The sequence below is a fragment of the Schistocerca nitens genome, chromosome 9, assembly GCF_023898315.1.
Source record: "Schistocerca nitens isolate TAMUIC-IGC-003100 chromosome 9, iqSchNite1.1, whole genome shotgun sequence".
Taxonomy (NCBI): domain Eukaryota; kingdom Metazoa; phylum Arthropoda; class Insecta; order Orthoptera; family Acrididae; genus Schistocerca; species Schistocerca nitens.
In genome coordinates this window covers 135954573-135978886 of record NC_064622.1, presented here as the reverse complement: position 1 = coordinate 135978886, position 24314 = coordinate 135954573, and the positions used below count along the sequence as shown (strand labels likewise).

General features: G+C 41.5%; 1 protein-coding gene across 1 annotated transcript in view; it reads left to right on the top strand.

Moving 5' to 3' along the window:
• Window positions 1-473: 473 nt before the first annotated feature.
• Window positions 474-24314, top strand: part of LOC126203264 (T-complex protein 1 subunit zeta) — a 73934-nt gene continuing 50093 nt past the window's right edge. The window contains exons 1-3 of the mRNA XM_049937519.1: window positions 474-682; window positions 15880-15943; window positions 16039-16173. Coding sequence (XP_049793476.1) covers window positions 546-682; window positions 15880-15943; window positions 16039-16173 — 336 coding nt within the window. The 5' untranslated portion in view covers window positions 474-545. The remainder of the gene's footprint in view (window positions 683-15879; window positions 15944-16038; window positions 16174-24314) is intronic.

The window sequence follows — 24314 nt, the reverse complement described above, 5'->3', positions numbered from 1 at the left end:
AATATACACATTTGTCCTAGGCTGGAGACAGAAAAATATGGTAAGTCTACCTGTGAAGGGGCTCTGCAGTCACAATGTAATGAAATTAAAATTTTTGAAGCGCTCTGTATGGTCAAACATAGAGTAACCAGGGTCGGAATGCACGTAGCGAAGGAAAGATTCTTTCCTGCACGTCCATATGTCCATTAAAGAGACGTTTCTACTCTACAGTTTACAACAAACCTAATTAGTTACGAAATTCACAAATTAGATGTGAACATGGACGCATTTGGTATAGCTCATTATGAACTGTTTTGGTTTAGCGATCGTTTGAAATCGGTCTGACACAATTGTTGCTGCGATGTATCCATGGTTCCTGTATTTTAACTTTAATTTAAGGAAATTAATGCAGCAGACACTTTCTATTTTAAATGGATGTCGTCGGTTTCCATTTATCACTATCGATTCAAATATATCGAAGGCATCGATGTAAACAAAAGAAGGGTTCTGGATATTTCAGTGCGGCGTGAGTGTTGTAGGCGTTTTGATTGTGGTTAATTCCTGAAATGGCTGCAATAAGTTTATTAAACCCAAAAGCTGAATTTGCCAGGGCAGCCCAAGCGTTGGCTGTAAATATTTCCGCAGCGAAGGGGATTCAGGATGTAATGAAAACTAATTTAGGGCCGAAAGGCACCATGAAAATGTAAGTGAAGTTTCGTTGATGGCCATGTGCCTTAGTAAAGCCATTGAAAAATGTAATGGCATTCAGGTAACGTTGTGTTCGTAATTAATTTGGGTAGCAAATATGTACAAGTTATAGTCTTCGTAATTTATCATTACATTTACAGAATTATTTTCTGGAAGCATTGGTTGATCTATTATTCAACAATATCGAAATAGTAAATTATCTATGTTCTAAACCACCTAGATTTGGTTTTGCAATCCGAACGTGTAAGGCCCCAAAAAACGACAAAGAGGAGCTGTTCTGCAGTTTCGCAGTACTCCGGCGAAGTCGATACCCAAAAACTCTTGATTACCAGGAAATGGGATAGTCACCATAACCCCATAACACTTCAAAAAGATGGTGTCTTTCCTCACGACTTATCGTGACAGATATCAGCCTGTTTTTCTGTCAGTAACTACCTATCAGGCTGGTTATAAACTTCAAAATTTAACAGCTTTACCAAAGAACAGAACGTCATGGGAGTAATATTTTTGCGCAATAGCTGAAATTGTTTTGTATACCGCCTTAAAGTTTTCATGATTGTCACATTGTGTCAGTTTTGGGGAAGCAGTCAGCCTGAAAGGTTTTGGAAAGGTTTAACATCATAGAGAGTTTTGGGTATGTATGTTTAGTGTACAATGCTGTTGACATACTAGTTAATTCCAGTTTGAAATACACCATATTTTGTGTTCGCTTAGTTTATGGAGAGTTGTGTTAATGTATTGCTATGGTATGTGCTGTGTTTTAAAGTAAGGAAACTGGTATCCCTCTTTACAAAGGATCCCAAGCATGATAACATTTAAAGTGTCAGAGGACAAAGTTAGAGGTTATCTCTTTTAGGATCCTAAGCTTCCTTCCAGATACTTCAACTATTTTTACAGTTTTCATGAATTTTCTGTAGAATGTCATGAGGAAAACTACACTGTTGGCTAGACAATGTCGCTGAGGGTGCTGGAATAACTGCAATAATGTGCTGTTCTGGAACCCAGCACGTCAGTCCTTGGTGCCCGATACTATGAAATTTCTGGGCCTTCTGAATTCATAAAGCTTACTAAAACATCCTTCAGTGGAAGTCCCAGATATTTCCAGTCACCAACTCTTTTTCACAAATGCATGCAGTGGATTATCGTGCCTGAAGCTCCAAACTTTTTCTGCACTGAGAGCGTTAATGGGATTAAATTTTGTTTCATCAGCAAAGAAGAAATGGAATGAAATAAAGTTACAGAAAGGGCGGATATTTTTTTAAAAAACATGGACATACTTTAATAGGAACTAAAGAAAACAGTGGTGTTTTGCAAGTTGCTGAAATAATAATTCATGTCAGCAGGTTTTCAAATGTCATATTTGTGGCCAAAATTACTCACAGTAGAAACCTGTACAAAAATTGAAGTAGCTTGAAGGAAACACAAGCTTAGGGTCTTAAGAGACCAGCTCTAGCTTTTGTCTTCTGACACTTACAGAAATATATCATGATGCTTGGAACAGAGACCCTTATCAGGCTTGGCAACATGTGTTAAAGAAACCCGCCAGTGGCTGCTGTTACACAGCAGTAGGGCGTGGCTGCTATGGTTATTGGGAGGGGTGGGGATGCTGGTTGTCTCACTTTAAAATAAACCAACAGTGGTTTTGCCACTGTGGATCATAGCAACACTTTGAAAGCACAACCTTCATGATTTACCTTCAATTAACCAACTCTTTGAATCATCCAACCCCTTGTCCAACCATCCGTATGCACTCTAAGCTGAATGGCATGCCATTGTTACCGAGTGAGTTTTTTCGTGTAACAGCAGGTGTCCATTTGAGTCATGTTGCTCATGCATGACCGACTACTGTACTGCCGGTCTGTTCACTGTACTGTATCCTTTAATCTGCTGCTTTATTTGTGTACTTTATAAATTTGTTACTGTATTCCTTTTAATATCTGCGTTGCAATTTAATTTCCAAGTTGTGATTAAGAAGTTCAGGGATTCTGAAAGATTAAAAAGTCTACAAATCAGAAAAGCTAAAGTGAAGTATGCATAATCAAACAGAAACTAAGTGTTTGACAAAGAGGTGACAAAGGTGAGTCAGTTATCAAAATAGCCTCTGAAATGGGTGTTGAAGTGACAACCATTAAAGACAGTAAAATGCTTTAAAAACTAGAAAAAAAAACATTGAAAAATCAGTACTTGAGTTCTTGGGAGATACTCCGTGGGTTTGGTTTTGTCAGGAAAGAAGTAAGAAGGCCCCATTTTTCAGGCACTATCATGAAAGAAAAAGCTATGCAGTTGCACTAAAACTTGGGGGGGGGGGGGGGGCATGGTGAAGAACATGGATTCCAAGCAAGCAGTGGTTTGCACTTCATCGGTGGGAAAATCATTGTTGTGCTATAGTTTCAGGTGGAAAAACTCTCTTCTAATGATGATGCAGTTAAGGAGTTTGTTTAAAAATCTGAAAAAGTATTCTCAGAAAATTAACTGGTAGCTCATTGATTATACAACATTGACAAGACTGTGCTAAATTATAAATTGGTCCCTCAAAACCCCTACCCAAAGAATGAAGCAGTCAAATGCATAAAACTAGCAAAGGACAAGCTGACAATTGCAAGATGCAACAATGCAAGTGGGGACCATAAGTTACTGTAGTATGTAATCTACAAATCTAAGAAACCAAGAGCCTTCAAAAACAAACACTTCAGCACTTCCTGTTTATTACAAAGCTCAAACAAAGTTTTTGGGGTGATTGGTAATTTGTTTAAAGTGTGGTTTTTTGATGCATTTATTGCAGCAGTTAAATACTTGAAATCAAAAAACCTACCACCCTGCGCAATGTTGTTGCTAGACAATACCTTCTCATTCTGAAATTCAATACAGTGACATAAAATCTAAATTTCTGCCCAAAGTGACTGTAATCCAGCTAATGGACCAAGGTGTACTAAGTTGTTAAAACGATGTTACAGGGGAAATAGGTCAGTGCTTTGTTAGAGAAAACAGTAGAGTTGTGGTCTTTTTGAAGCAATGAAGAACCTTCGCATAAAAGATGCAATTTACACAGTTGCTTGAGAACTTAAACAAAACCACTCTACAAAGATCATGGAAGTTTGTCCTAGCCTAACCTAAGAGCAACCACTTCCAGACTCGAAAGTGTCAGACACTGCAGTTTTAATTACTGATCCGCAAACTCTTCAGAATGGTATCCAGCATGCTGATATAGACTAATGGCTAACAGATGATGATGTTGCTGCTGTTACCGATAAAGAACTAGATGATGATCAGATCATCAACCTTGTTTTTAAACAGTATACTGTTGAGTAAGAGCAGTCAGATGCTCATGGAAAAGAAGTAGACGAAAAGATCTAATAGAAATGTGTTTTTTTAAGTTTGATTTTTTCATCTTTTGATCCCTGCAAATGGCTTGTTTCATTATTCTCTGATTACCTTACTTTTTTAGCATAAAAGTCAGGTACACTTTTATGAGTGTTACAATGTGTGTTGCAGCTGTTATGCAACAATTTTACCCCATGATGTCCAATTCTTTGGTAATGCACAGTTAAACTTGGAAGAAGTTTAATACCACATTGATTTTGTAGTTACCCCCCCCCCCCCCACCCAAAAAAAAAGGCTGATATTTCTAACGATGAGCCATGAGGAAAGACACCCCTTTTCTTGAAGTTTATTGAATTGTTCTGATTTCACTCCCTAGTCATCAGGAATTTAGACATTAACTTTTGCAGACCGAGCTAGGTGGCACAGTGGTAGCACACTGGACTCGCATTCGGGAGGACTACGGTTCAATCCCGCATCCAGCCATCCTGATTTAGGTTTTCCGTGACTTCCCTAAATCGCTCCAGGCAAATGCTGGGATGGTTCATTTGAAAGGGCACGGCCGATTTCCTTCCCCATCTTTCCCTAATCCGATGAGACCGATGACCTCGCTGTTTGGTCTCTTCCCCCAAACAACCCAACCCAATTAACTTTTGCAGAGTACTAAACAATTGATACATTCAGTTTTAAAGGGCCTTTACCAAATTTTGGCAAAATGAGTGGAGAGTGGTACCATATTCTATATATATGATACATCTTGTAAATGTTTTTTTGTGACTTAACAGTGATGTCAGTTTTTAAAGGCTTTACCAAAGGAATAACGCCTTTTCAATGATGATTATGTTTGCATGCCACCTGTCAAACACCTTATGCAGGACATGTTACGTTTCACATTTTGTAGTGCAACAGTGTTGCGAGATGTAAAATGGTGACAAGTATTGAGTTGGAACGCAGTGAAAGTACCAGGAATCTTCTGTTTCCAGAAATGTCTTTGGTTTTTAATTTTGAAAAGCCTTTCAGTGAACGAGTGACTAGTAACAGAAACAAAATGCAAGACGTATAACATTGTTGATTGTATTCTGCATGAATGTAGGTATTTTTATGATGATTTGATGAAATGGTCTGTATGTAACCATGCTGCTGCTGATAAGTGAAATTATTTTGTATGTACTTTGATTAAAGTTGCAATATTGTGAAAATGTGTGAGTAAAACAAAGCAACTTTAAACACTTCTAAAAATGTAACATGACCATGCGAATGAGCACTTTAAACGTTCAGTATCTTAAATGTCGGAAACCCCATCCACATGTTCATCTGCAAAATGTTTTGCTTGGTTAAATGCACTTTCACATTGTTGCTTTTTAGAGCTTTATATGTTTGCATTGTGAAACCAAATCTAGTTTTTCAAGTGGATTGGAATGTAGTCTTTTTGTAATAAAAATGCCTTATTATTATTATTATTTATATTTTTATTATTTATTTATTTATTTATTTATTTTATGGCCTTCATTGGACCACTGTAGTCAAAAATACAAAGTTCTAAACAAGTTGTTACACATGGATACAATTTGGTTCAACAATAACTTAATATATTTAGGTAATATAATTATTAGGGGCTATTCTTATATGAAAGGTGTTTTGCTCTTCTGTCTGCCCAATGTTTCTTCATTCTTTCAGATATTTTCTTTCTTTCTTCATCTGAGACAACTCTTCCTGTACTCCTTTTATTGATTTTCATTTGTAGTCTGGTTTGTGGGTCTTGCAGTATTCTGCTTTTCTCTGTCTTGTTTTTTAGGTCATCTACTGTAATTTGAAGTTCTTTTATATCTTCCTTAATTTCTGTGATCCATTTAATGTCGCTCTTGATGTTCCACAATTTTTGTATTATTTTTTTACTAATTCTGTTTTCTGGAGTTCTCATCAGATGTCCAAAGAATGAGATGCGTTTCTTCCTGATTGTGCTCATGACTGGTTCTATTTTCTTATATACTGTTTCATTTGATGCTATTCTCCAGTGTCCATTTATTTTATACTGTTTATTTATACATGTCCTAATTATTCTTCTTTCTATTTTTAGTATTCTGTCAATTTCTGCTGTATTAGTTGTTTTGTAGATAGTTTCAGCTGCATACGTTATTTCTGGTTGTGTAACTGTTTTATAGTGTTTTAATTTTGCATCTATAGATAGGCTTTTTTGTTGTATGTAGTTTTGGTAATGTAATTTGCATTGTTCAGTTTTTTATTCTATTTTGCCATGATGGCTTCTCATTTAGATTGTATGTTATTATTTCACCTAAATATTTAAATTTATCAACAATTTTGATTTCCTGTTCTCCTATTGTAATTTTGTTTGCAAGTGGTGGATCAGTTAGCATAATCTCCGTTTTTTCAAATGATATTCTAAGGCCTACTTTCTCTGCTATTTCTTGTAGTGATTTCACTTGTTGCGTGGCTTCTTGAACGGTGTTGGCTAGAAGAGCAAGATCATCAGCGAGTCCCAAGCAGTTTAAGCTAATATCATCTTTTGCACTTCCAATTCTTATCCGCTTTGGATTGTCCTTGTACCATTCTCTCATTATGTATTCCAGTGCACAGTTGAAAAGTAATGGTGATAGGCAGTCACCTCGTCTTTAGCCTGTTTTTATGAGGAATGGTTCCGAAATTTCTCCTCTAAACTTCACTTTTGATTTGGTGTTGGTTAGAGTGAGTTGTATTATTTTAATTAGTTTTGGATGGAGTCCTAGATTTCTTAAAATTTTTAATACTGAAGGTCTGTGGAGACAGTCATATGCCTTCTTAAAATCTACAAATGTTGTTGCCAGAGGTTTGTTCCGTTTCTTGTAGTATGCCATAATCAATTTTAAACTAATTATCTGCTCTGCACAGCTTCTCCATGGTCTGAAACCTCCTTGATATTCCCCTAACTCCTGTTCTAATTGCTCCTTGATTCTTTCATATAGGATCTTGGATAGAATTTTATATGTGCAATCTAGGAGAGAGATTCCTCTGTAGTTGTCTGGGTTGCTCTTATCTCCCTTTTTGTGTAGTGGGTGAATGATAGCTGTGGTCCAATGTTTGAGAAATTGTTCTGTTACCCAAATTTTTGTTAGAGCCATGTGTAAGGTGCTCTTGACTGTGTCACTTGCATATTTCCACATTTCAACAAAAACCTGATCTTCTCCACATGCCTTATTTTTTTGTTCTTTAAGAATTTCTTCTACTTCTTGGAAAGTTGGAGGGTCTAGTTTGCAGATTTTTTTCTGTAAAAGTGAGCTGAATATAGGCTTTTTTGGTGTTTTTACAGAAAGTGAAAACTTTGCAAACAATTTGTAAACTATTGGGAAGCAGTTGGAAAACGAAATTTTATATTCTAAAACCTTGTATTGGTAACTTACTATGAGCAAAGTTTCCTACAGTTACTTCCAGAGATATGAAAAGCTAAACTTCGCTTTTTTTTCCAAGTGTCTATTTTTATGCCCAACTTTGCATCAAATTATCCATATGAAAATTGCTCAATGAATCATCTTTCATTTAAGTGAACTCACAAAAATTGCTTTAAAAAAAAAAATTACCAGAGATACTCTTAAGTCTGTTTATAAAAACTTGCGGGTGCACTTCTGACATTTGCACTATGGGGTCAAACTAATGACTGTATATCTAGAATATTATATTGGTGTAAATAAAACTTACCAATGTTCATTGGGAGCATGTACTAAGGCTCACACAGAAGTTCAGTGAAATACGTGATGGTCATGCAGAAACTTTTTGCAAAATTAACCGCTTGGAATGAATGGCACTATTTTTGTTTTTTCTATATTTCATAGTGAAATTTTTTTTTCCTATGGTGTTGTTTTATAAGGCTTAGTCTTTCATCTCCTGCACACTTTGGGTCTAAACCCATGCCTCATGCAGGTCTGGGTGTTAGAATAGGTACGAGGTATTCCTGTGTGTCGTAAGAGGCGATTAAAAGGAGTCCCCTATAAGTTCAGATCCCATTTCATGGTTTGATCTGCCACTTTCCAAATTTTACAGAATTGCGGGCGATTTGGGGAAGGATGTCTTACCTGGTGCACGAGTTGCCCATAGTGCCCTTAGATTCAATCTCCTAAATCTCTTGTCATCATGGCTTTGCATCACTACCTGCAATTCAACTATTTGGGCGAGGGCACTTTCTGGGGTATGTCATCTTCTTCCGTTGTCTTCTGTCCTCTTTCGCTTCCATGACAATATTGGATTTGTCTGCGCCCAATACCCAGCACGGTAGCCAGTCCATTGTGGTAGGGCCGTCATGTTCCCATTTGGTGGTAGCCCCCGGACAACACAGGGATTGCACTGCTGATGCCTGAACTGTAAACTCCCCACGTATGCCAAGGAATAGATGCCCTTCTTTGTGGGGCATCCAGACTCCCAGGAACGGCCATCATGCCAGGTGGCCTTTGCTGTGGCTGGGTGGTGCCCGTGGGGAGAGCCTTTAATCGAAGTGGGTGGCATCAGGCGGGATGACCCGCAGTGAAGCGGACTAAATCATCTTTTGGTGGTGACCGAATGGCCCCAGCAGTCTCTAAGAAAGGAAAGGTTGATTTCAATGCTGACAGGTATGACCCTAAATGGTTCCCCTCCACTCCTCTTGGGAGGACTGTTGGGCTTCAGAGTGACAGGATCCATATTTGCCAAATTACTGAGTTTGGAGCAGAATTGATGGGTACTCAAGTCTGAAACGAAGAATCTGTTTTTTGTTGAGTGCCTGGAGGATAAGTTTGAGGAATGGACAGCACTGTCCAAAATGTGCAATGGGTCAGTTTTGATTCAGATGGCATCCCCAACCCAGTCATGGGTGTTACTCGTCTGTGACAAGGCGGGTGAATTCCTGTTCTGGTTACTCCCCACAAAAGCCTCAATATGGTCTAGGGAATTATTTTTCATCGTGACCTCCCGTTACAATCCGATGACGAGCTATGTGCCAATTTAGAATGGTAGAGGACTAATTTGCCTCCTTGATCACTCCATGCCACCCCAGATGACAGAAAGCGTCATTCTCCAGTGGAACTGCGGCAATTTTTTCTCCCACCTGCTGAGTTACGTCAGTTCTTAAGCAGCACACCTGCTTTTTGCATTGTCCTTCAAGAGACCTGGTTTCTTGCAATGTGGACAACTGCCCTTTGTGACTAACGGAGGCACCACAAAAACCGTCCTGCCTGTGACAGACTGTCAAGTGGAGTATGTATTTTCACCCTTACCTCTGTCTGTAGTGAACCTGTGTCCCTTCAAACACCTTTAGAAGTGGTGACAGTTAGGGTGAGGACAACACAAGAAATTACCGTCTGTAACATCTACCTCCCTGCAGGTGGTGAAGCACCAACCCATGTTGTGGCTGCACTCATTTTGTAACTCCCCCCACCTCTTCTCCTTCTGGGTGATTTTAACGTCCACAACCCTTTGTGAGGTGGAGCCAAGGTTAATGGCCGTGGCACAGATGTTGAGGACCTACTACCTCACCTCGGCCTTTGGCTCCTAAATGCAGGTGCCCTCAAACATTTCAATGTGGCGCATGGCACATATTCGGCCATTGGTCTCTCGGTTTGCAGTCCTGGCCTTCTCCCGTCTATCCACTGAAGAGCACGACGATTTGTGTGGTAGTGACCACTTTCCACTCTTTCTGTCCCTACTGCAGGGTCCCTCATCTCAACACTTGCCCAGGTGAGTTCTTCCTAAGGCTGACTGGAACACTTTCACATCCGCTACCAACATTGAGTATCTGTTGCATGCCACCATTGATGAAGTGATCTGTTGGGAATGCTATATCTCCACCGTTGGAACATGAACCTCCCCATCCCAGGTTTGGACCAAGCTCACATTTCGTCTCCTCAAATAGAGGACGGAGCGACAACACCTCTCTTTTTGCTCCACGCCACCCTGAGCCTTACAATGCTCCCTTCAGTGAGTTGGAATTTCTCAGTGCCCTTGCTGACTCTCCTGGCACATCCACTGGCCCAGGTCGCATCCATTTGCAAATGCTGAAACATCTGTCAGCAGATTCCCAATGCCACTTTCTTGCGGTCTTCAACCGCATTTGAAGTGGTGGCAAATTCCCATCACAATGGCGGTAAAGTTTGTCGTTCCAGTGCTAAAGCCCGGGAAGAATTCACTAAGTGTTGACAGCTATCGTCCCATCAGCCTCACCAACATTCTGTGCTATCTGTTTGAACATGTGGTGAGCCAGCGGTTGTGTTGGCTCCTTGAGTCTCAGGACCTTCTGGTTCCGTCCCAGGGCGGGTTTCACCAAGGACGCTCCACATTGACAACTAGGTGTACCTGGAGTCTGCCATTCGATCAGCCTTTTCCAGGTGACACCTTATTACCATTTTTTTCAATCTCGCGAAGGCATACAATACCACTTGGCGACACCACATCATCGCTACTCTGCATGAGTGGGGTCTACAGGGCCCACTCCAGATTTTTATACAGAACTTTTTGTCACACGGCACTTTCAGAGTTCGCGTCGGTGCTTCCCTTAGTGCACCCCATGTACAAGAGAATCGGGTCCCGCTGGCTCTGTCCTGAGTGACCCACTCTTTTTTGCCGTCAATGGTCTCACATTAGCAGTAGGATCGTCAGTCTCTCCCGTCCTATATGGTGACGATGTTTGTATTTAATTCTGGTGCTCTTGTAATTTTGAGGCTGAACACCACTACAGTCGTGGGCCCTCACTCACGGCTTTCAGTTTTTGGCTGCCAAAACTTGCATGATGCACTTCTGTCGTCGTCGTACTGTTCACACCCATCGAGAACTTTACCTCGATAACTGACTACTTGATGTAGTGGAGACTTACTGCTTTCTGGGACTGGTCTTCGACGTCCGTTTAAGTTGGCTACCCCATCTTCGTCAGCTTAAGGACAAATGCTGTGGTACCTTAATCTTATGTGATGCCTGAGCTACACCGACTGGGGTGTTGATCCTTTTACACTTCTGCAGCAGTACCGAGCCCTTGTACAGTCCCATGTTGATTATGGAAGTCGGGTGTGTGGTTCAGCAGCCCCCTCTGCACTGAATCTACTAGACCCTATCCACCACTGTGGAGTTTGCCTTGTGACGAGAGCCGCCTTGTGGAAGCTGGTGTTTCTCCATTGCGGCTCCGGCAGCAACTATTGCTCACAAATTATACCACCCACATACATAGTTCTCCTCGCCATCCAAATTGCCATCTTCTCTTCCGCATCACGGCCGTTCATCTCTCGCAATGGTGGCCCAGAACTGGGAATTCCTTTGCTGTCCGTGTCCAGTCACTTCTTCATGAACTCGACACTTCCCCCTTACCACCTTTTGTTGCAGGCCCACTTCCGTACACCTCCATGGTCCATACCTCAGCTACAGCTTTGGCTGGACCTATTGCAACACTCCAAAGTCTCAGTCCCACCTGAGGCCCTCTGCTGGCACTTCCTCTCTTCTTGGAGAGTTTGAGGGCTGAGAAATAATTTTCACAGATGGATCACTGGTTGACAGTGTTGTTGGCTTTGCTTACGCTCATATTGACCATGCCGAACAACACTCCTTGCTGGATGGCTGCAGCATTTTCACTGCAGAGTTGGTTGCCGTCTGTCGCACTCTTGATCTGCTCTGGTGAGTCCTTCTCATTTGTAGTGACTCCTTAAGCAGCCTACAAGCTCTCGACCATTGCTTCCGTAGGCATCCTTTGGTACTGTTAATCCAGGAGTCTCTTTATGCCCTCTGCACCAGTGGACACTCAGTGATCTTTATTTGGACCCCAGCACATGTCGGGATACCGGGCAATGAACTTGCTGACCGCCTGACCAAGCAGGTCACCATATCTGGAAATGGGCCTACTGGAGACTGATTTGCAAGCTATCTTCCGCTGCAAAGTTTTCGTGATCTGGGATACAGAATGACGCACCCTGAGTACACAAAATAAACTCTGTTCTATCAAGGAGATGACAAATGCGTAGCAGTCACCCATGCAAGCCACTCGCAGGAAATCTGTTGTCCTTTGCCAACTCCGCATTGGCCACATGTGGCTAACACATGGTTTCCTCCTCTGTCGCGAGGACCCACCTTGGTGTTGATGTGGCTCCCTTCGGGCTGTCATCCACATCTTGCTGAACTGCCCAGTTTTAGCTGCTCTGCGGCAGATTTTTAACCTTCCCAGCACCCTACCTTCGGTGTTGGGCGACAATACCTCAACAGCAGATTTAGTTTTACGTTTTATGCGTGAGGGGTTTTTTATCGTACCATCTAAAGGTGAGCATTTGGCCTTCACTTAGAGGTCTCCACCGTCCTGCAATTTTAACCCTATCACCCTTTATTTGCATTTGTTTGTCTTTGCATTCGTCTTTTCCCTACATGTGTTCATCTTGACTTGTCTTTTTGGGGTGGACATTTTAATGCGTTGCAGAGTGGCTGGCTCATTCTCTTTTATGTTTGTGATCATCCAGCCCAGACCATCTGCTCTATGGTTTTAATACCTTCGTCTACTTTTCCTAATGGTGTATGTTTTCCCCATTTTTGTCTGTTCCATTTGTTTTCTTTTTAGGTGTGGTTTCCCATTCCTTTTCCCCCTTTTAATTTCCCAAACACACTTTTGGTATTCTATCTTGAGCCTTGTTTGTGTCAGGAAAAAGGGGCTGATGACCCTGTAGTTTTTGGTCCCTTTGTACTGCAAACCAACCCATCTAAACCCATATGCTTTAGCGTACATGCTGACAGTGGAAAACTTTTTTATAATGGTTTATTCAACACTGGTTACGTTTCAGCGACATTGTCACCAGCTAGTGATGAATTGCTGCTGAGCATATTGTCACATAGGCTGTTGTTATAATGCAGTATTGGAGATGATTTTCTCATGTGGATGGTTATAGGAGTGTATAAGCTTCTTAAGTGTCCAGTACCTTTCATCTTATTTGTAAATATAAAGATTTCACTGAAAATTAAAATTTCATTGCTCGTTTGGTGAGTATAGGTCAGTTTAGTGTGTGTTCTATTACGGTAGTATAGTTTTGACGTTTCATTGTCCTTTGCAGACTATTTCTCTTAGTTATTGGTTATGTGAATCTTCGGAATGGAAATACTGGCAGAAGTCGACCTCAGGGAAGATCTCGGCATTCTGGGGAAGTGTGGGAACATGTGAGCCACTTCTGATCACATGACTTGCCTTAATAAATATATACTTTGTAATTCTGGAGGTAGCAGGGATGAAATACAGGAAGTGAAAGGTTATCTATAACTCACACATAACATTGATTGCTGTTTCAAGAATCAGTTCGTGGAGTCAGTTGTTGAAAAGGGAATCGGACAAGTTTACAGCCTATCCCTTATTGTATTCAGTATGTACATTGAGCAAGCTATGAAGGAAACGAGAAATTTGGAAAGAGAGTTAACATTGAGGGAGAAGAATTAAAATCTTGATGTTTGCTGATGACCGTAATTCAGTCACATTAAAGAACCAGGAAGAGTAGTAGAATGGAATGGATTGTCTTGAAAAGAGGTTATGAGATGAACAAGAACAAAAGTAAACAAGGTGCAGTGAGTTATATTACATCACGCAGTGAAATAAGACACTAATGGTAGTCAATGAGTTGCTATTTGGGCAACAAAATAATTAAAAACAGTATGACTAGAGAGGTTATAAAATGTAGACTGGCAATAGCAAGAAAAGTGTTCCTTAAAAAGAGAAAGATTCTAACATAAGACAATTTCATTGTCGGGAATCATTTTCTTAAAAGTATTTGTCTGGAATATAGCCTTTTAAGGAAGTGAAATATGGGTGGTGAACAGTACAGATAAGATTAAGTTTTTGAACTGTGGTGCTATGAAAGAATGCTGAAGATTATATGAGAATATTGAATATCTAATGAAGTACTGAATCAGGTTAGGGAGGGAAGAAATTTATGGCAGAGGACTCAGTTGATGGAACATACTGAGGCATCAGGGATTAGTGAATTTGTTATTGGAGGGAAGTGTGGTGGTAAAAATTCTAAAGTGAGGCTGAGACCAAGGCTTAAACACAGTAACCAGCACCACATGTATCTCATAGGTTCCTGTATCTATGCAGAGAGGAGGAGGAATGTGCAGGATAGACTACTGTGGAGGAACTGCATCAAAATAGGGTCTGTATTGAACACATGTGGTCTGTGCCATACACAAGCCCACCATTTACTTGTTATCTTGAATCTGTCAAACTGTGCAAATGTTGATATGCAGCATGTTATTACCTCAAAGGTGCTCATTAGTTCAGTGATGACATAGCTGACTACTGTTCTAAAGGCCGTTGATTAAATTTCCAGAATCCATATCAGATGTTTCTGTGGCGTAATGGTTTAGGGCAAAATATACTTAATATTCTACCAAATTTTGGCCTCCATGAATAAAGAAGCAGTAAGCTGTGCAGGTTGGGAAAGTTGAGAAAAGCTTAAATCTTTCTGCTCAATTACCGAACAAGGCAGAGGGACATCCATTTCATAAGATTAAGGCTGCAGCTGCGATTTTGGTACCGTTCCATAACTAGATTATAAAATAAGTACAGCATTTTAATGATCTAGATTATAGTTAATGGAACATTTTTCATCTGTGGTTTGGCAGTTGATTTGAATTGTGGACATCTGTATGATTGATCCCTCTGCCCCCCCCCCCCCCCCCCCCTTGCAGTACTACGGTAAAAGTGCAGTTACGTTATTGGTGGCCTTTCTGTTGTTACTGTTTCGCATGATGAATCTTGGGAAATCAGCACAAGGAATCGCAAGTCAGAGATTCAATGAGATTTTCATTCATAATTTCCTATGATTTATAAGTAAAATTATCTGGTATTTTGTTCTATTCAGTTAGAATTTAACAGAATTATCTGAAGTTTTGGCAAATCCAGAAATGATGTAAAAGGAGTTTATTGCAGTGACGAATGTAATTTACATCTTGGCCTACAATACACATCACACTCCTTTAGCAGTTGTATTTTCATGTTGAGGTTCATTGGTTTTGGCAATTCATAAGAAAATTATCATATTCCAACCTAACCTAGGCTTCAGACTTCACTACAGATCAGTCTGTCCGGACTTCGTTTTCTTTAGTCACCAAATAAATACAAAAATCGGCAAGCAACCATAAAATTAATAATAATCAGATTAATAAAAGTTATTCAGGCACCCTCCATATCGAAAAAAATACAGTAAATTCGTATCTTCTGCCAAAAGAAATCATTAGATTTAGTGATCCTCACTGACTAGCGTATATCATCACTTGACTGGCTATGAACAGCGTCAAGGCTTGGCAGCATCAGCACACAGTTAAAGATCCCCAACACTGTAAGTGCAGAGTATTGCAGACAGCTGTAGGCTGGAGGTGATAGAGTTCCAAATTTCTCTTGGTTAACTAGCTAAGAATGTTTGTGATTGCTCACATTTAACCCATGAATCAAATTACCACAGTAATAGTAAAACTCCCATATTTTTCTCTGTAGGAGTTCCTACTTTATCATTGGCAGAAGCTAACATGTTTGCACATTTTTTGTTTTGTCAGTTTACTCAATTTTGTCAGTAGTGTTTGTCGTAGTTGCTTGTCTGTGGTTATTTCACCATCCAATATTCCTTCCCCCACCCAATCATCAGAGTCCATTAATGTGTGGAGATGTTTCCTTAACAGAAGGAGCCTAAGTTGAAAAATTTCTGATCGATAGTGCCCAGGAAAGAATAAATATGAATAGTTAAAGACAAGAAACATCAGAAGTCCAGAAAGTGAAAGTACCAGTTAAATGCAGTGTAATTTCCTATATGGTTTTTACTTTAAAAATAAAAAAAATTAGTATAGGATATAAAAGTAATGTCTTCTTTTGATGAGGAGCATCTCTGTAATTTAAATCATTCATTGTTTCAGGTTGGTCTCAGGTGCTGGAGATATTAAGATTACGAAAGATGGAAATGTTCTTTTGCATGACATGGTAAGTTGAGTAGTTACTTCCTGTTCTATGTCTATAAAATATCAAGTTGTTGCAAATAAAGTGTGATAAAAAAATTGAGATATCCCATGTTATAGCAAATACAGCATCCTACAGCGACACTTATTGCACGTGCATCAACAGCACAAGATGATATGACTGGTGATGGAACTACATCAACAGTACTCATGATTGGAGAACTTCTGAAACAGGCAGATTTATATATTGCTGAGGTATGTGACGGTATCATTCTAATAGTAGTAACTATTGAACACTGAAATAATTTCCTTGTCTCTTGACACCGAATTGATAGAGCATGCCCAAAATCTCCCCAGAGGGCTCACCACTCTTTGGTGGGTTCGTGTTTGGCTCCCACGGGGCCCCAGCCATTGCAGCCTTGTTTCCCTTACATACTGCCTGTCCATCCTGTTGCTATTCCTTTCCCCTCCCCTGGGAACAAGTCTTGGATGTTTTTGGAAATGTGTTCTGCATTTTCAGGAGCCACTATGAGATCAGTCTCTCCACTGTTTTTCATTCCTTTATCCTTTCTTTATTCCCATTTTCCTATCCTTCCTCCGCTTTGGCGTTTAAGGTTCCTCTTTTTCCTCCCTATGCACTCCTGAAGGCCAGTCCACGCATCAGACATGCAACAAATGACTGGGTAATGCATAATTCTCCGCTCTAGGTTGACAGATATGGTTCGCACGTATCCGCAGGTACACGCCAGGCTCAGGGCATGGTGATTGCCTGAGCTGCCACCTTCCCAAATTGCCGATTAGTCCCTCTGTCAGGTGTTAGGGTGGCATGACCTGAGGTGTGAACAATCACCTAAGGCAGGTGTGCCCCCCTCTGAAGGGGGCCCCAAGTTGGAAGTAGTACAGTGCCATCATGGGGCATTTTCTCGCAGTGAGCCAATTATCTTCTTCACAGTCAATATCTACTAAACATAAATGGAATGAGGCTAACAATTCAAAGACCACCACGGTTCCTTGTGGTTTCTTGTACTGAAGACAGTCAGTCCTTTGCTTCGGTAAATCCGTTTATTATTCAGAAAGGTGTTGATGCAGTTGCTGGCCCTGTGATATGCTGCTCTTGTTTATGCAATGGCACTTTGCTTTTGGAAATTACTTCTGATTCTCAAGCACAACTACTGCTCGCAGCCTCGCTCCTCCGCCACTATTCTGTTCATGTCCAGGCCCATCAAACGCTAAATTCTTCTCGTGGTGTTATTTACACTAGGTGGTTCGATGGTCTGATTGAGGAAGAAATCCAAACAAACCTCTCTGATAAGTATGTCATTGCTTCCATTGGGTAATAAAAAATATAGAAGCCTCCTTAGTGCCCGCAGGCACTCTTTTTATCACTTTTGATAGAGTGGTGCTTCTATCAAAGATCAGAACAGTCTAGAAGTTATCACAGTCAACCCATACATTCTGTACCTGATGCACTGCTACCGGTGTCACTGTTAGTGTCACTGTTAAACACACACTCGTATGCCCTTTCGAAAACCAGCAAAATGCGTAACCTGTGGTATGGATGCTCACAAGGGTGATGGTCGCCACCTCCTCCCCACTGTATCAGGTGCAATGGCAATGATGTTGGCTCTTCCAGAGATTGTCTGGTGTATCTTGATGAACAGGCTGTCCAGGAGATCCTGCGGAAGGCAAAAGTGTCTTACACGGTCACTCACAAGTAATTGGCTAGTCAGAAACCCTGTGTTTCTACCATTCAGCACTTACAGTACTGGTCTTGCTGTCATAGTAGCATCACTGACTCCTTGTCCCATCTGTGTAACAAGCCACCAAAGTTTCACCTCACAGGGCGAAGTCACCTGCTACACAACCAGCAGGCTGGAAAGGACAGAAGGAATACTCCTGCGAAGACTTCCTGCATCCCTCCAGTCAACAAACATCTCAGTCTTCCTCTGCCAACTGCAAAGGCTCCAAGAAGTGAAACAAAGGCAAACGGTCTTCTCCTTAGCTGATTCAGATATCCTCTTTGATGGTGTCGCCACATGATAACATTCGTCCGGCTGACCTCTGTATCGCCGGTGTGCACTGCCATCCGTTTCTCTGTCCTGGGTTCTGCAGACAGAAGGAGAATGTCAATGCCTCCTGCTCCAACCTCTGTGTCCTGTAGCAGTGAGTCTCCGAAGGCTGGCACTTGACAACCGATGAGATGGCACCCCTTGATTTTTCCCTCTTCCTCTTTCCTTGTTGTTACTCTACTCCAGTGGAACATTCGCGGCCTTTGATCCAATAAAGAGGACCTATGGATGCTCTTAGAATAACAGCATCTGCTTGTTCTCTGCCTCCAGGAAACAAAATTGCGTCCTCACGACAACTTCTAGCTCTGCATTTCTTTCTGGTCCACTTTGACGTTACCCCCCCCCTCCCCCTTCCCCACCCCTGAGGATGTCATTCTGTCTCATGTAGGTGTTATGCTGCTTATCCGAGATGACGTTCATTGTCAACCCATCTCCCTAACAACCCGGCTTCAAGTTGTTGCAGTCCACATTTTCCTTCCTCACTTCCTTTTGTACCGTTTACGTCCCTCTGTCTTTCCGTGTCACCAGGGCAGACTTCCTCCAGCTTATTGGGCAACTCCATCACCCCTTTCTGCTGCTCAGTGACTTTGATGCACATAATCTCCTTTGGTTTTCTTCTGGAACCTGTCAGAGAAGTGCCCTCTTGGCTGACCTTCATAATCAACTTAACTTCATCTGCCACAACATGGGAGCACCCACATTCTTTTCAACTCCAGACACACCTATTCCCATATGGACCTATCCTTCTGCACTACTCAGCTTGCCCATCATCTTGAGTGGTCCATTCTGACACGCACTCAAGCCACCATTTCCCATGTGCTATCCGATTGCTGACTCCTGCACCACCAATGTGCACACCCAAATGGCAGCTTTCTAAAGCTGACTAGAGGCTTTACTTGTCCCTGATTAGCTTCAACGAACCACATTTCCCCAGTTGTTATGACCAGTTACAAACACTATCCTTACCGCCGCAGAATGTTCCATCCTTTGCACTTCATCTTTACCGTGCTGTGTCCTTTGATCGACTGAGGCATGTTGCGACGCGATTCACATGCAGAGATGTGCCCTCCACATTTTTAACTGTCGTCCTACGATGGCAAACTGCATTTGTTATAAACAATTGTATGCACAGTGTCATCTGTTCTTTGGGAAAGTAAAAAAAGATAGTTGTATTTCATTTACTAATTCTTTTAACAGTTCCAATGCCTCTTCTGTCATGTGGGCCAACCTCCAACGGATCTCTGGGATCAAGGTCTATTCCCCAATTGCCAGCCTGACTGTAGCAGATGATGTCATAGTAGATCCTATTGCTATCTCTCAACACCTTGGGCCACTATTTGCTGATATTTCAAGCTCCTTTCGCTGTCATCCTGCTGTCCTCCATCGGAAACGAGTGGAGGTGGCTCAGACAATACCCTTCTCTTCTCAGAATAGTGAGTACTACAATGCTGTCTTTACTAAGAGGAGCTAGATCGTGCTCTAACTTCATACCGATCCTCCTCCCCAGGGCCGGACGATGTTAACATTCAGATGTTGCAGAAACTTTCTCTTGCAGGCAAGCACATTCTCCTTCATACGTACAATCTCATCTGGGAAGAGGGTACATTTCCCCAGATGCTGATGTGAAGCCACTGTCATGCCCTTACCTAAGCCCAGTAAGGACAAACATCTTCCTTCTAGTTATTGCTCCATTTCTCTCACCAGCTGTGTTTGCAAGGTGATGGAATGTATAATTCTTACCCGGTTGGTATGGTGGCTTGAGTCTCGCTATTTACTGCCCACTGCACAGTGTGGATTTAGAGCATGTTGTTCTGTAGTTTACCATCTCATCACTTTGTCAACCCATGTCATGAATGGTTTTTTGCAGAAATATCAGGCTGTGGTTGTATTTTTCAATTTGGTGAAAGCCTACGTCACTTGCAGGACGACTGATATCTTCCATGCTCTCTACACATAGGGCTTCTGTGGCTGCATGGCCCGTTTCCTACAGGAATTGCTAAAAGACAAAGATTTCGAGGTACGTGTGGGTTCTGTCCTGAGTGTCATCCTCTTTGCTATCACCATTAACCGTATTATGATCTGTCTCCCGCCAGACGTATCCGGCTCCCTTTTCATTGATAATTTTATGAGCTATTCCAGTTCTCCATGGATTGTCTCCTTGAATGGTGTATTCAGCAATGTCTCGGTCATCTTTACTCACGGAGCGTTGACAGTGGCTTTCACTTTTCCACAGACAAAACTATGAATTACTGGTGTCGCAATTGGTTTCTTGCACTGTCTGTATGTCTAGGGCCTGTTGCTCTTCCGTTCATTGAAACTATGAAATTCTGGGGGGTCACGATCAATAGGAAACTTTCTTAGTCCTCCAATGTGTCGTACCTGGCTGCCCGCTGTATGTGGTCCCTATATGTCCTATGTGTCCTCAGCAGTACTTTCAGGGGTGCGGATTGGACCATCCTCCTCCATTTATAATGGTCCCTTGTCCGTTCGAAACTAGACTATGGGTGTTTTATTTACGCATCTGCACCTTAACGCCATTTCAATACAATCGACCATCGTGACATCTGTTTGGCCACTGGCGCCTTTTATGCTAGCCTGGTTGAGAGTCTCTTTGCAGAAGTTGCCGAACTACCACTGTCATACTGCTGCGACTTCCTCCTCAGCAGATACACATGCTGTTTGTCTACCATGCCAGGCCACTCATCCTATACTGCCTCCTTTGATCACCAGTATGAGACACGTCCCTGTTACCTCCTGGAGTTCGCTTTCGGATCTTCCTCCAGTACCTCAACCTCACAGTCCTTGCCAGTTTCCCATTGGGTATAAACCCGTCATCACCTTGGCTTCATGTGGCAGCACATGTTCACCTTGGCCTTCATTCGCTTCCTAGGGACACAACTCCATCCTTGCGCTATCGCCGTAAGTTTATTGACGTTGTCATGGAACTTTACGATAGTACCTTTGTGTACACTGATGCCTCTGGGACTGACTATGATGCCAGGTGTGCCTTTGTCATTGGCACCAACGTTTTTCGGTATTGGCTTCCGGAACATTGCTCAGTATTTACAGTAGAGTTCTTCGCCCGGTATCAGGCTACGCAGTACATCCAGACACACAAACTTCCCAATTGCATCATCTGCTCCGACTCTCTGTGCCCTTCAGAGCCTCTGTGCACTGTACACCATCCATCCGTTAGGACAACAGATCCAGGAAAGCTGTTACGTGTTCACCCTTGATGGAAGACTGCAGTCCTGATGCCTCAGTGCGCTAGTTCTTCCATTCCCTCCGATGATCTTTGTGTTGCCGTCTGTCAGCAGGTGCTGTCACATTGGCATCACCACTGGTCCTCCCTCCATGGGAACAAGCTCCAGGAAATTAAGCCTGTCCCATCGGCTTGGATGATCTCCTCTTGCCCCTCTTGCTGTGAAGAGAGCATTTTAGCTAGATTGAGTATTGGGCACTGTTCTTTTACCCATTGCCATTTGTTAATTGGTGCTCCTCCATCTCTTTGTGCTCATTGCCCTCAACCTTTGACTGTTCACCATTTCCTTATGGAATGACTTTTTTCAACCACTTACATTCCTATTTGTTTGCCATCGGAGTTATCGGCTGTTTTAGCATACGACGCATGGTCTGTGGACTGCGTTTTACTTTTTATCCATCGTAGCAATATGGCGACGGGCATATAATCATCAGTTCTGGACATCTGTTTCTCTACGGCGTATTTTATGGACCTTTCTCCAAGTACCTGTTTTTAGCTGTTCCCTTCTGTTGATTGGGCTTAATGTGTAGTCGCTGTTAACTCCTTTTTTGTCTTCAAGTTCTATGTTTCTGACGTGGGTGCATATGACCCTAGTTGTTTTTGTGCCCTGAAACAAAACAAAAAATACAAAATATAGGTCATTTAAATCTTACCTGCTTTTTGCTTCACTTAGTCACTCATAACTACAGTATTGGGAGATGCAGTCGAAAGACACTGAACTCCCATTTGAGAGGAATGAGGTTGAAATACCTACTGATTCATTCAGGTTGGGGTTTAATCTGGCTTCCCTGCATCGCTTCATATGAATGTGAGGCAGGTTTTTTTAAGTAGACCATTACCAACATATCTTTGTCTACTATGTCCTTGTATTTTTTTCTCTGCGAACTCAGCATTGACTGGATATTAATTCCTAACCTTCCTTCTTGTCTGCCTCTGGTAGCTGAGTGGTCAGTGCGACACAGTGTCAATCCTAAGGGCCCGGGCTCGATTCCTGGCTGGGTCGGTGATTTTCTCCACTCAGGGACTGGTGTTGTTGTCCTAATCATAATTATTTCATCCCCTTCGACACGCAAGTCGCCGAAGTGGCGTCAAATCGAAAGACTTGCACCTGGCGAACCGTCTACCTGACAGGAGGTCCTAGTCACACGACATTTACATTTACCTACCTTCCTCCCTTCCTTTCACATCATATAACATGTGACGCTATCACTGTGTGACACTGTCACTGCCAGTTTAATATCTTATCTATTACATGAAGGTATTTGTTCAACAAGAGTTGCGTGTAAATTGTATATTAGGCAAATGATACGTTCTGGAAGTGGTGAAGAACATATCAGTCATCTTTGACCAGTGACACTACATAATTACTGATGATTTTGACATCATACAATCACAGATATTTTAACTATGTCTTATGATCCCCTCAATGAAATGGGAACTTTGGGTGAGGATGTTTATCACTGTCACCACATAGCAAAAAATTGAAAATGCGGACCATAGTCAAAAAATGGAAGGTTTTCAGTATGAACAGAAGTATTACTAAGTTGATGATAATAATAATAATAATAATAATAATAATAAATTTATTATTGTTACTGACATACATTTGTTACATTTGCCAACTCGGAGCCAAATTATCACATTCCAACCTAACATTAATCTATAGCAATGTCTGTGATATGTACGTCACCACAACTTACCGTATTTACTCGAATCTAAGCCGCACTTTTTTCCGGTTTTTGTAATCAAAAAACCCACCTGCGGCTTAGAATCAAGTGCAAAGTAAACGGAAGTTTTGAAAAATGTTGGTAGGTGCCGCCACAACTAACTTCTGCCGTCGAAAATATGTAGCGTTACACAGGCATGCTTTGCAGGCACAAAGATAAATACTGGTGCCAAATCCTCTGCATCAGTAAAAAAAAAATTAAAAAAAAAGGTGGAAGACAGGCTTTTTCCTCCGCCCTGAGTTTCAACCACTGCATGTAGCAGCATTTCAATGTACTACGAAAATCCGACTGGCAAGACTGTTTGGGTATGTTTGCCAATATGGCCAACTCTACATTCTGAATTTTTTCCTTTCTGTGAGAAGAGATGGTTGCTAATAGGAACTTTTATGAATTGTGAATCACATGCAGTTTTCTCTTCGCCATAAGAATAATACGAATATAAAAATTTTGCCATGTATTCTTTAGTGTTTGCTGCTACGTCATTTAAATCCTGTCTGCCTAATAAACTACGAAACTTGTGTGAGACAACAGCAAACGCGGAAGAATATACATATCATGTCATGTTTATATTCGTATTATTCTTATGCCTAATAGTGATACAGCCAGAAATGAAGCACGGCAATTGACTAGATTTTTAAATCTAAGATGACTCTAATTTATGTGCAGTATGTAATGTACAAAAGAGGCGTCTGCAAAGATTTTCAAACGGAGAAAAATTTTAGCTAAACTCTCGTTCAGAACGTCTTCTATCGTACACAGTCTATTATTTGGTTCTTGTTGATCATTATCAAAGAAAGTAGCAGTGTAAGTAACAACAAATAGCAGTCTCTTGCCATTGTTTCGCTAATGAGACAATTCTTCTTTTTTTTTTATTGTAAGCGGCGGTAGGGTGCACAAAAGCAAGCCATGCCGCGAGCGGCGACAGGTCGTAAACACACATCATCAGAATGCGACAAACAATGCATGACACAGTACAATAATGCATTTTCAGCTAGAGTGACGTAAACACCCATAACAAAGAGAACGGCACTTATCAGAACAAAGAAAAATAAGAAATCGATTCAAACCAGATGAATCATGTGAAAAAGGAAGGGTACCTGTATAAATACGGACGGAGCGCCTGACGCATAGCAATGGCTACCTGGTAATGCTAAGCTTACGACTCGAACCAAACTACTGTAGCTGTATCATCACTCATTCAACCTAAATTGTGTCTCATATTAGAATGAACCAGCTTTGTTTCGATTTGGAGGTGCGGTTTAAAACTTTTCTCTTCCCTTGAATTTCGAGCCTCAAATTTCAGGTTCGGCTTAGATTCGAGTGCGGCTTAGATGCGAG